Here is a 12,148-nt window from a genome sequence, read left to right on the forward strand (position 1 = left end):
TATCCTTTTTTCCTTATTTTATTCTTCTACACTGACCATGCTTTAGGTAAGGGTTCTTTCAAAAACATTGCTCAGCTTCTCATTGCAAGAATGTAGCAGCCCCCTACACCTTGCCAGCAAACAGAGATTATAGACAAGAATGCATTCAACAATTACTGATAATTTTTATTTGTATTTTCTGGATACTGATTATTTTAAGTCAAGTCTATTTAAAAGTTTCTTTGTTGACATTGTACTTAAATTACGAACATAGCTGATGTATTTTTCTCTTTACAATCCCAAATAGACCATATTAAATTTTTAGAATTCCATGTATTCTAATCTTCTGTAGCTGTCCTACCTTCAAAAATCCCTTCCTAGAGATCTCTCTTTATTCGTCGTCCTTTTATTTGCAGTTCCTCATGATTGTTCTTATCTCTGAAAAGGCAGCCTTTTAAAATAGTTTTATAATGTTTGCAAACTGATTCCTATCATCTAGACTAACTAAGTTATATATTTTGTTTTCTAGTTATCAAACCCAAGGTTTATGTCTACTAAGAACAGTGTTATACCTTCTGATGCAGTGTGTGTTCTAAAAAACAGGTCATGATGAATTTGCAAATACAGGAGTTTCTTGTACTAGTCTCAAGTCTCAGCTTATCACATTTTTCTATTTCCTGGGGACATTCAGAAGCAAAAATCCCTGCTTTTTGCATAATGTTGTTACTTTTATAAAAAGACTTTTGTCATAATAAAGAAGATAGTGGGCACCTTTATCTTGCAAGAGGAATCATCCTAGCTGTGATCATAAAATTACTAAAAGAAAACTTTTACTCCCTTATGAGCAAATGATAATCTCACGTATTTCCTTTATACAGTATTTTCATCTGGAGGCAAATGGCTCCTGAAAAAACATAAAAAATAAAAAGGGAGGGTCTGTTTTGCAGTTGGGATCTACTGGGATGCATGTCATACTTAAAGTACCAAAAATTTATGGTAAATAAATAAAATTAAGTACTTCAAATTTGCAAAAATTTAAAAAGAAAGCCACAATAATGTCAACTTAATAGCAGCCAGCAATCATGGTGTTATCACATTTCTCTAAGTCTATAGCTGGTTATGTTTTTCAAAATGTCCTAAAACTATACTTAGTATTTTAAACTATAGTTCTCTAATGACAGATACCTTCTCAAAATCTACTTTAAAATATTCATGACTCTGTAGATATAAGTAATAAACATGTGCTATTTTATTCCTTCAGGATTAAAAAAATTTCCCCAAAAAAATTAAAAAAAAGTTTAGTCAGTATCAAAGTTTTTTTCATAAATCTCAAATCCATCACATTTAAGTGTACTAAATTCCAGTAGGATGTTTAGAATAAAAATAGAGAAAATATTTGAACTACTTTTTTGTTTCAATTTCTGTCATACTCTCAAAAGTCACTGTTACCAGGAATCAGAAATATCAGAAAAATCACCTTTAGTAAAGATTAAAGCACATCCACTGTTAATTTTCTCAAGTCCTGGAATTATTATAGCAATTAGGTTCATTTCACTCTAAGGAAGACAGCTTGTCTATACTTGGACAACTACTATTTTGCTCTTTAAATACATATCTATTTTTGTTATTTTATGGGATTAACTAGATGATAAAAGTAGATTCTACAAAAATAGCAATTGACAGTATGAATTAATGTAGTTATTCCTGTAAGCAAATCTACCAGTATCACCAGTATTGAAAATTAGCTTTTCAATGAACTCTCAGTCTAATCTTTATATCTTCAAGGTCTAAAGCTCTCCAGGGTCTAGGAATGCATATGAGGATTAGTTAAAATAATTTCTCCTAAAATTTATTTGTTGAATGGGTTAATGTATACATTTATTAAAGAGTTATTATATACAATTAAAAGGAAATGAACAGTCCCAGCTTGCTACGTGTACTCTGAACAATAATATAACCACATGGCTACTATTTTAACAGTTTGTGTGTAAAATTATTTACTAAATTGAAGATGATGCACAAATCTGTCAGATAATACTCATATTTACATGTCAAAATATTAAATAGAATTTTCTAAACCAGGATGAAGAGAAATTTTTTAAATATGTTGTGAAATTCTGCTGAGTTTTTAGGGAATGATGGCACAGGGCAGGAAGGAGATTAGGTAAAGTAATCAGATACATTCCAACCAGTGTTTTCAAAAGTCTTGCTATATAAAATTTATGTCACTAGCCTGGCTATTTCTTCTTTTCATACATTCCTCATATGGCTAGTTTCATAATTTATTGCAAATTTTATGAATAAAAAAACTTTTGAAGACAATCGAGATGTTTAAATGTACACAAGCAGTATTTTAACATACCATATACACAATTAGGCTCCCCATTTTGTGATCACTCTATTTTGACTTAAAGAATTTTTTCTAAAAACCTGAATATAAACTTGGTGAAGTCTAAACCTGAGGAAATTTGTATAGTATGTCCTAAAATGAGTGTTTGAAATTGATTAAAAAGGATACCTGGTAAGACCTTTGACATGTATTTGGGTTGTGTCTTTGACAAGGCAGTTTCCCTTAAACCTCTGAGACCCTAATGACATTTGGCAGCTTCAAAATAGACCCATAATGCACATCCATGTCATTACACTATGCAAAATATTTTTTTAAAAGTAACTGTAAATCCATGCAACCATTTAGTTGAAAAATCATTGTTTGAATTTGTAAGCTTTTTATTCTTTGCTTATCTGTGCTATCTAAATGAAGAAGAGATGGCTTTCTTAATATTGCCATTTAATCACTATTTAAATATTGCTATTAAATAGTTACTAGAAATGCTTTAGGAAAGGTTCAGTATCAACTATAGTTGGGAATCATGGTTTCTAACCTTGGTTTTCTGTGTGACTTTGAATGATAATTTATTTCTTTGGTTCTCTTGCTTTACTCTGAGATCAATATCTTGATTTGGCTTCATTAGTCTTTGTTTAACCAAATAAGATAGTTTAATTATCCTATTCAAGTGTTATTCAAATGTGTGCAATTCCTAGAACTATTTACTCTTATTGTTACACATATTGTGTTATTAAGTGCTGTCTTCTACCTAAGCAGAAATATATCAATATAACTGAGTAATTGATATACCAAGAAAAATAAAATTGTATTAAGAAAATTAGTGTATAAGTTCAAATGCACAGTTAAACTACAACACTACCATCTATCTCATTCCCTTATTAGCCTAGAGGTGGTGGCAATTGAACACATAATAGTGGATCAATATGTAATATTCCAAAATCAATGTTTGAACCAACAGAATCAAAGATACCCTATTGGAATTAAATGCAGACATAGCAGTACCAGGTGAGGTAGCTGCAGTCTTTGTGCTGGGAGATAGAATATTATCCCAGTTTTTACCTATATGAGAAAATCGTTACATGGAAAGTACTGTGCTTATCACATAAATGTAGCATCTCCTTCGTGTCATTATTAGAAGTCCGTGTCTGCTTTTTACTACATATAGATATGAAACTGCATGGTAACTTGAATTAACATAGAGTGATCTATTAAAAATAGATTTGTCATTAAATTACATGTTACCATTTTTGTTATTTGACCATTTTGAGGTAAAGTAGGCTGTAATAGTAAAGATTTCGTATTATTCTCTAAAACAAAAATAAAATAATGCAACCTACCTCCCAATCCTGGTCTCAGGCGATTGTCATAACCATCTAGGAGTCTGTCCAAAATCCTGGTGAAGACAGTGGTATTGTCTTTAAGTTCATCTTGTAATGATGGCTGTCCATAGCTGAAAAAAACATAAAGAGAAGCAATAAAGTATACATTTCTACTAAAACCTCTTTCCAAATAAATCCTTTCTCAGTTTTTCTACCTTGCTTTCAACTGAATCTTAACTTGAAAATTATTTTTTCACAAGGTAAAAAAGAATGTTATTTTTAAGCTCTGGGCATTTAATTATATTTTTAATTTTCATTTTTTAAATGTGAAAGGAAAATTGTGAGAAATGACTTCTGTCTGTTTACTTTTTGAATTATCATGTATATTACATTATAATGCCTGTCTTCTCTGAACAAGCAAGAATGCCAATGCACATGAAAAAAAAAAATAGGAAACTTCTTTACAAATTAAAAAGAGTTACCAAAATAACTGATTTTTTTTTAATTTAACATGTAGCAAAAGCCTAAGTTTTAACCTACCAACATCCCTTCCTTCATTCACTTCATATAGGTTTCTGTTTTGGCGGGGTTTTCTTGATGTTCTTTTAAGAGATTTAGATAAAACATATTTCTTAGGATAATTATATTTTACATCAGTGTGCAAATTTCCATTTCTCTTAAGATTCATAACCCAATGATTAAAATTTGTTCACACAGCTAATTAATTTTCATTATTTCTAGTCTTAGATGTAAACAGAACCTTTAGAAAGATCAAGTTCAATAATCTTAATTTACAGTTGACTAAGCTGTAGTACGGTTTTAGTGTTTTGTTTAAGAAGGCACACCTATTTGTGAGCAAAACTTGACCTAGAACCTAACTTTCTTCAAATTCTAGTCCGAAACTTTATTTTCCTTCTTCTCTATTGGGATAATTACTTATATTTAAACGTTACTAGTTGAAGATGCAGCTTGTATCCCTTACCATTATTAGTCTTTGTGTTTCAACGACATAGTGACCTCAGTTCAAAAATTGTGCATTTCCTACATCAATCACATTGCTATCTATGCTCCTTGAATCATATTTTATGTGATGATTAGCATGACAACTCCAAAATCCTTTGAGAGAAGTGTTTTCTATCTTAGGATGGATCACGTTTACTGATATATTTCAATCATAGTTCTGACCTTGAGTACAAAAGCAAAATGAGTATAGGGTGTAAACTAAGAAACTGCCACAAATCTATCACTTTTGTATTTTCTACTTAATATGCCTTGTGCTTCACTCCTATGTGTTGATATTACTGATAAATATAAGAAAAATAATAACATTTGAAACCAGAATTCACTTATTTGACAGCAGCAAGATATATGATCAAAATATCATTTCAAAACCAAACACTGTTTTGCAGGTAATTAATTTTGTATCGGCAAAATGCAATGGCTATTATTCTGATAAAGTTTTAATTTGATAAAGTTACTAAAACTAAAGGCTATCCATAATATTGGATATACGTATTGTGCCTCTTTGAAACAATTTTTCATTCTCCTAATTTCAACATTGATGCCATGCAGATTGAGGGCTTACTCTCTTATGGCAAAATTAAACATCTTGCTGCTTTTTAAACCAAATTTTCAACAAACTAAGTGTCTTCCAGGAGGTCTCACTGGCAGATGACAGCAGTAAGGCAAAAATGGTTTTATGAATGCAATTATTTATAAAAACTTATTGTCACAAAATCAACTGCCATGCCTGCATCTTTCAAGGATACTAGAAGGTCATCTTGATAAAAATGGAAAAGAAATGCTAGAACACCCCAAGTTGTGAGGAGGCCCTGATCGGGAACTCTGAGAAAGAAAGCAATACAATAAGAAGAAAGAAAAGATGAAACGGGGTAGCATGATGAAATAAACTTAGATTATTAAAACAATTCTTACAATGTAGAGTGCTTATTACCTTTATCTACACCCTCTAAGATTTTACAGCTATATAAAACTCAGAAAATGCTTTTCTTCCTGATTTTATCTTACAAATATTTTCAGCAGTTGTTTGCATTGGAATACAGGTGCCCAAAGAGACCACTGCCTTTTCCCCAAGACCAGTTCTGCTTTCCCAACTGGAATAGAAATCTTTCTTTTACATGATTTTTTAGTGACACTTCATCTTTATTTCTAACTTACTATGTCAAGTTGTAATTGCCAGAGAAAAACCCTACGAATAAGATGCTTATTCATTGGGTATTAAACACCCATGCCAATGTAGTGTTTCCTAAACTGAATATATATTTTGAAGAGAAATGCCAGTTACAGTACCTGATTTTGATTCTATATGAACCACTATATAATAAAACACTGTGCACTAACTCCATCTACAGGTCATTGCAATAGTAACACTTCATATAATTTTTCAAAAGCAGTAAAGACATTTAACTTCTCACATTAAGGATATCTGATAATAATGCCTGTTTGTCAGTGTTTACCATACACAATAGCAAAAAACAACAACAGACAACTTCTGAATTAAAACAAATCTTCCTAAATTCATATGTCTTTCCAGACTATTCCATCTCCCTAACTTAACTCTTAAGAGTTCACTTGCCATTACATTTTGAATAAACTAATATTTTTATGATATGTCTGACTTTCTTAGGGGCCACAGGAATAGGCAGAACAAGAAATAGAAAAGCAGATAAAGAAAAATCTGTAATACTTAGTCATGTAAATAGTTTCTACTATATTAATTTAACATGCTTGACTGGATCATTAGAACATATTTTGACTATGGTTAAGCTTTATAAACAATTAGTAATTTTTTTTTAAATAGAGAAATTTGATTTTACCAAAGTTCTTAAATATTTGTCTCATATAGTCTACCTTTATTTGTTATGTAGATAATGATTTCAAAATATGATATGCACATGCTTTTATAGAGACATGATTTTCAAATTAAAGATATTATTTAAAACTTTCCATTTCTATAAATACAAAAGTTATTGCATGGTCTTTACAATAGGCTAGAAATTGTCTTGTTAAAAAATCAGCTTACATAGTATGCAGCCACTAATTGGGGTAACTTTTTCTAAGAATTAGGAAATCGCATGTTTTGTTCAGTTCCAGCTGAACAGCGAAAAGTTCAATGTAAGACTTAAATGTTGAATTAATACACGTCTTAACAATGACTTGCTAAATGTATTCTAACTAACATGAAAATACACCGATTTTTTTTTTTCATACTGCTCCTCTTTATTCTTAGCTGGAAATTATTGCAGTTAAGTTTTCTGAATTCCCTTAGTCATAAATTCATTTGAGGACAATTTTCTTCCCCCTGATAAAATAAATGAAGTTACAGAAATTTTCATGCAGATTTTTTAAAAAGTGTCCCCACCTTCTTCCAGTCAACGTGCTGAGAAGGAGGATCCAGGCCCAAAGATAGTCAGACAGACCTGGACTTTTCCTCATCGCGGGCTGGAGCAGCTGAAAAGTAGAATAAGTAGATATCAATGTCTGTAGCAAGAAACATCAGGTTATAACCACCAGGGCTGACTGAGGCAGTTTAGATGAATGCTTTGAAGTCAGGAAATGACCTCACTGGGATATGACACCTCATTGGAAGCAATGGAAACCTGGACCATCCATTCTCCACTTTCCCTTCCATTTCTCCATTCAGAAACATATCAGTGTCCTTATTCTCCTGTAAAAGAATACAAGTTGAAACGCTTTCAGGTGACAGTATTGCTCAACATAAAAACTGTGAGTTGTTTATCTCTGGATTTTGTATTTATAATATAGTTTGGTTTGTTCTCTTCTTGTTGTTTATCATCTGAAAATTTGGACCTTTATGATTTGAGTTTCCACAGTGAACTGTGCATTAAAATTGTTAAGCTGGTGTCTCTAACAGGAAGAACATATTTAGGGATTGGATGGGATAGGTTAACATGTTGTGATGGCTGAATTCCTTTTTGAATTCTGCAGGTACCTTGATTTCAGAAGCAACTGTATTTCTTTCTATTTAAAAACATAGGAAACACACTGTTGAATGCCGGAGTCGTGCTTTTATTCTGTGCCTGTGACTGCTTTGTTAAATATGCTTCCTAATGTTTCTGTGAAGCTAAAGGACACACTTTATAGTCAAGCCATGTGCTGATCTCTCTCACATACAAACCACACACACAAATGCACACAAACATGCCCACACATATCTTTCAAGCCCTCTCAAATTCTGCCAGGTTGCTGCTAGAAAATGTTTCATCTCAAACAGATGGAAGCTGGAGTGCTTTGCTTTGCATGAATAAAGGCATCTTTTTTACCTCTTAGGTAAAGTGCAATCAATCACCATCTGATTGTTGAATTTAGACTTGGTAGTGGAATGTTGGAGAACTGGAGGACTACAGAAAGCTTAGAGAATTAAAAATGTATATAGTCTATGTGTGAAGTCAGTTTTCGAAATTCAATGCACTACCTGAATAAGGAGCAGCTCTGGTAACATTTTAATGTGCTGTAATTAATTCCAGTCATAATATAAGGACTGTTAACAGTATTTAATCTATACATCTTTGTAAGGTAAGTGATTAATAGATTGCAATCTTTTAAAGCTTCTTTTTCACTAAACCCTCTATAGCTTAATGTGGTATGCCTTTAAATACATCTAAAAATGCTTTCTGCACTCTCGGGAATCATTTAAATCACTAAAAACCATTACCAACAGGCATGTAAGCAATGAAACATAATATGTTTAGAGCGAAATGGTCTAGAGATAAGAACTGTGAGCCTCATGATAGCTTTTACTTAATTTAGTAATTTAGTGACTGGTTTTGAAACAGATTAGTTGACTATGACAAGAAATCTTGGATAAATATTATGTTAAAATACTACATCTAAATTGCAAAATTTTAATTTACCTTTCTACTAATATTTATCATTTGTTAAGAGGGAAAAACAACTTCTCTTAGCCCTATTAATTTTTGTTGATCTTTATAAAAAGATTGAATATCTGAATGGGTAAACAAACCACAGCAAAATCCTTTGACAAGGCACCATAGCTTTTTGCCCTCTTCTGACATTTTTAAAAGAGAAAAACCTATCATGGTACTTCAGTTGTTAAGAAAGTTTCTTGCAAATACAAACATAATAGTTTAAAAGAAAGGCTAAACTGCAGTCTTACCACTTTTTACCTTCATCCTCCCCCTCCCCCAGACACACACTCCAAACGTTACCATCCCATGCCACCCATATCACAGACTAAGTTGAGTTTTCATGCTGAGAATGGGAGAGACCCCTACACCAGAGGACATTTCACCAGCGTCCACTGGAAAGGGGAAAACAGGCGATTGTGCAGCCAGGACAAGAGAGTGCCTTCCCTAGGATGACGGAACAGTGAGACAGGTTTTCTGTCCCAGCGTCTTAACTTTAGATGATGGCCCCCAACGCCCCTCCCCAACTCATCCCAGCTCCCCCTTGCAAAAATAAATAAATGCACAAATAAATAAATAAATAATAAAAGACCAAAACAACATGCCACCACCCACCCTGCGGAATACATTCAAATATGCTTAAGAAAGAGGAGAAGAAAAGAAGAAAGACAGCGGAAAAATAATGCTCTTATATTGCTGCGGTTTCACCCAGAAAGAAAAACATTTCGTTGTTTCTACCTGCTGTGGGATCAGGCTCCTGTCCTGCTCGCTCCCTTGCTCGCTCGCTCGCTCTCCCTCTTCTCTCTCTCTCTCCCTCTCTCTCCCATCTCCCCCCCGCCCCCCCCCCCCGCCCCCCCTCCCCGACTATAACATTCCTGTCTCTCCAGCTAGGAAAAGCCACGTTCAAAGCTCTGTCTGTGTATCGTGGTCCCAAGTCGCACTTACCTAGGGCCCCTTCTGGACACAGGATCTCTTAAGACCGGGGAAAAAAGTCTGGGAGAGAGAATCGTGGAGAGACTGGAACCAGCGCGAGTCTGCGAGTCCGAGTCCGGGCGCGCCGGAGCAGAGGGGCGTCCTCGCTCTGCCTCTCACTCACTTGGTCTGAGCCATCATGGACTCTGCGTGCTCCTTTGCTGAAGATTTCACACCCAAATTTGCTTCCCAATATCCAATCTGCAGCTATACAACAAAAGATTTCTCTTTACCAAGACAGTAGTAATACGTCCCAGGGCAAACCGGATGTGAAATAGGCGGTGACTTCATGCCAGAGAGATTTTATTTTAGAAAGGAAGGTGGTACCAGCCTCTGGATCTGGAGACCAATCCGCCCATTTTTTATATGCAGCACAATTTAACTTGCACCACTCTGGCCCTAATCCCCTTCTCTCTAGCTGCAGGCTCAAATCCTTCTACAGTCTGCTGCAAGCTTCTCTTTTTGGGGGGAGCGGCAATGGGGGAGGGAAGGGTAGAAAGGGTGAGAGACATACGGACTGCACTTAGAGTCTTTTCACACTTGCAATTTATGAACACCCGATTTTAAGGTGAGCCCATTAAAAATACAACTCTTCAGTGCAACTATTCTACCTTTGATCAAATATTAAACCACTGCCTGCATATGAATGAACGCAAGCTCTGAAACAGGGAGATGCAGGGTTACACGTGTGGAGAGAGCACTCGTCTCGCCTCTCTCCCTCACACACACACACTCCCACACATATGTCTAAGTCCCCGTGTCTTGCAGAGTCACGAATGGTGACGACTGGTAGGAAAGAGTTCTGGCAGGTAGGAAATTGGCTACTGGGTTTAGAGAGTCTTTCGCACTTTCTCGGGTTGGGAGCGCTTTCCACCCCACGTTCTTCTGTAGCTTAGAGGACAGCAAGAACACCCTCCGGAACCGGGTTTTTACCTTTTTAAGCAACTGTTTGTCTGTGTTATCATGGAGAAAACGCAGGCGCTGTTACCTCTGAATTGTGCTGGGTTCCTGGACGAAGAATATTTAACTAATAAATCATCCTGATCATTTGTAGGCTTGAGAGTCATATCTTCATTTCCGGAATCATTCCTTTGCCTCGAGCTCCATCATTCTCGGATTAGGAAAACGGGAGAGGGAGAGGGGGAATTTTTAGAAGTCAGGACGAAATCCTCGTCTACTTTTTCCCCCGTCTCTGGCCTCTTCTATTACCCTCCCTGGTAGCTCTCCACCCACAAATAATTATACACTAGGAAACGGGGGTGTGTTTCAACATCAGTCTAACTAAATTTCCAAGGAATCAGGGATGACTGTGTTTTCCTCCTCAGATTTTGTGAATGGCTGTTTGTAGCAGAGAGGGGATGGGTGCTGCCTTCCTGGGAGCGCTTAGTAAAACCTATATCACCGGGAGCTGTCCCTTCAGCACTAGCATCCAGTTATGGCAGGAGGTGCTGAAAAGGTGACGTGCCCCACGCAATGTTTCTGGTGTATAAGGTCTGAGCTTTGGTAAGTTCGCTGGTCATTTTCTCCTAGTGAGCTCCTAGCAGAGAAGACGTTTCAGATGGGGTGGAGCCTGAGCAAGTGAAGAAAAAACCTGAGTAGCCAGTCCATAACCACTTTGGGGTTTATGATTCTACAAGTGCTTCTTGACCTTGTGCAGCAATACAATCAGCTTAATGATTAAAACTTAAATAAAGCGATTGCAATAATAAGGAATATAAAATTGACGACCACATTAGGGGTTGGGCTTGGTCACCTTCTGAGTTTTGTAGTCAAGTGTCAACTGGGAAATGATTTTAGAAGTAAATTTTGGAAGAGAGATTTGAAGATTATGTTAAGATACCCCTGTTTCTGGGCAGTAGTTAATTGCCTGCTATGTTCAGATATAATAAATGCCGATGTATGCTTAAAGATATTCACTGAAGAAACATCACGGCTTCCCTGTGTGTCATTAACCAATTTTTATTTACTTATCCATTGATTAATTAATTGAGTAGTTTTGAGAATAAAACTGAATTTAATGAGATTTATAATTAATAATGAAATCTTAAGTTAACAATTAGAAAACATTATTCTTTTACATCATCTACCATGCAATTCCACAATTTTGTCTTGTTTTAATGAAAATAAACAGTTATAAAAATCTGAGTTTTTAGTGTTCTCCTGGCTAAACTGTTGCAGGTCCTTTTATGATCTTCTACCAATCAAAAATAACTTTGTGTCCTTTATCTAATGGAATACAACCAAATTACTCTACTGATTTTGGTTTTGCAAACAAAGTCACTCAAGCTTCATCATGTGAACAACAGTCTCAAAGCAATGACAATTACATTCTGCTTCAGATTAAAAATCTTTATGTGACTATGAAACAGGACACAATTGCACAGCATTTTCATACATTTAAAGAAATAAATATTAAATAATTTGGGGGCTATAGTGTGTATATGGAAATGGAAATACCTATACTATGACTCTCTCTTTAAAATACAATATACACAAGATAGATTTTACTGGATGATTCTCTATGAATATCAGCTTGTAATATACATATGCACATATGTATACATACCCATACATGTAATTTGCTTTGAGACATCTATATTTTTCATAAATTGTGAGTGTGTAAA

At 34.9% G+C, this 12,148-nt stretch overlaps 1 protein-coding gene across 3 annotated transcripts in view; it reads right to left on the bottom strand.

Annotated features, from left to right (window-relative positions):
• The window catches only part of GABRA1 (gamma-aminobutyric acid type A receptor subunit alpha1), a 55,883-nt gene extending 45,152 nt beyond the window's left edge, over positions 1 to 10,731 (bottom strand). The window contains exons 1-4 of one of the 3 annotated variants that reach the window (XM_023218871.1): positions 10,513 to 10,731; positions 9,498 to 9,731; positions 7,028 to 7,116; positions 3,664 to 3,776 (exon numbers count right to left, since the gene is read on the bottom strand). In XM_023218871.1, coding sequence (XP_023074639.1) covers positions 3,664 to 3,776; positions 7,028 to 7,101 — 187 coding nt within the window. In that variant the 5' untranslated portion in view covers positions 7,102 to 7,116; positions 9,498 to 9,731; positions 10,513 to 10,731. Of the gene's footprint in view, positions 1 to 3,663; positions 3,777 to 7,027; positions 7,117 to 9,290; positions 9,360 to 9,497; positions 9,732 to 10,135; positions 10,244 to 10,512 lie in introns of those variants that run through there. The other 2 variants (XM_023218872.1, XM_023218873.1) reach the window with 2 other exon arrangements.
• Between the last annotated feature and the right edge of the window lie 1,417 nt (positions 10,732 to 12,148).

Source organism: Piliocolobus tephrosceles, chromosome 4 (assembly GCF_002776525.5).
Source record: "Piliocolobus tephrosceles isolate RC106 chromosome 4, ASM277652v3, whole genome shotgun sequence".
Taxonomy (NCBI): Eukaryota; Metazoa; Chordata; class Mammalia; order Primates; family Cercopithecidae; genus Piliocolobus; species Piliocolobus tephrosceles.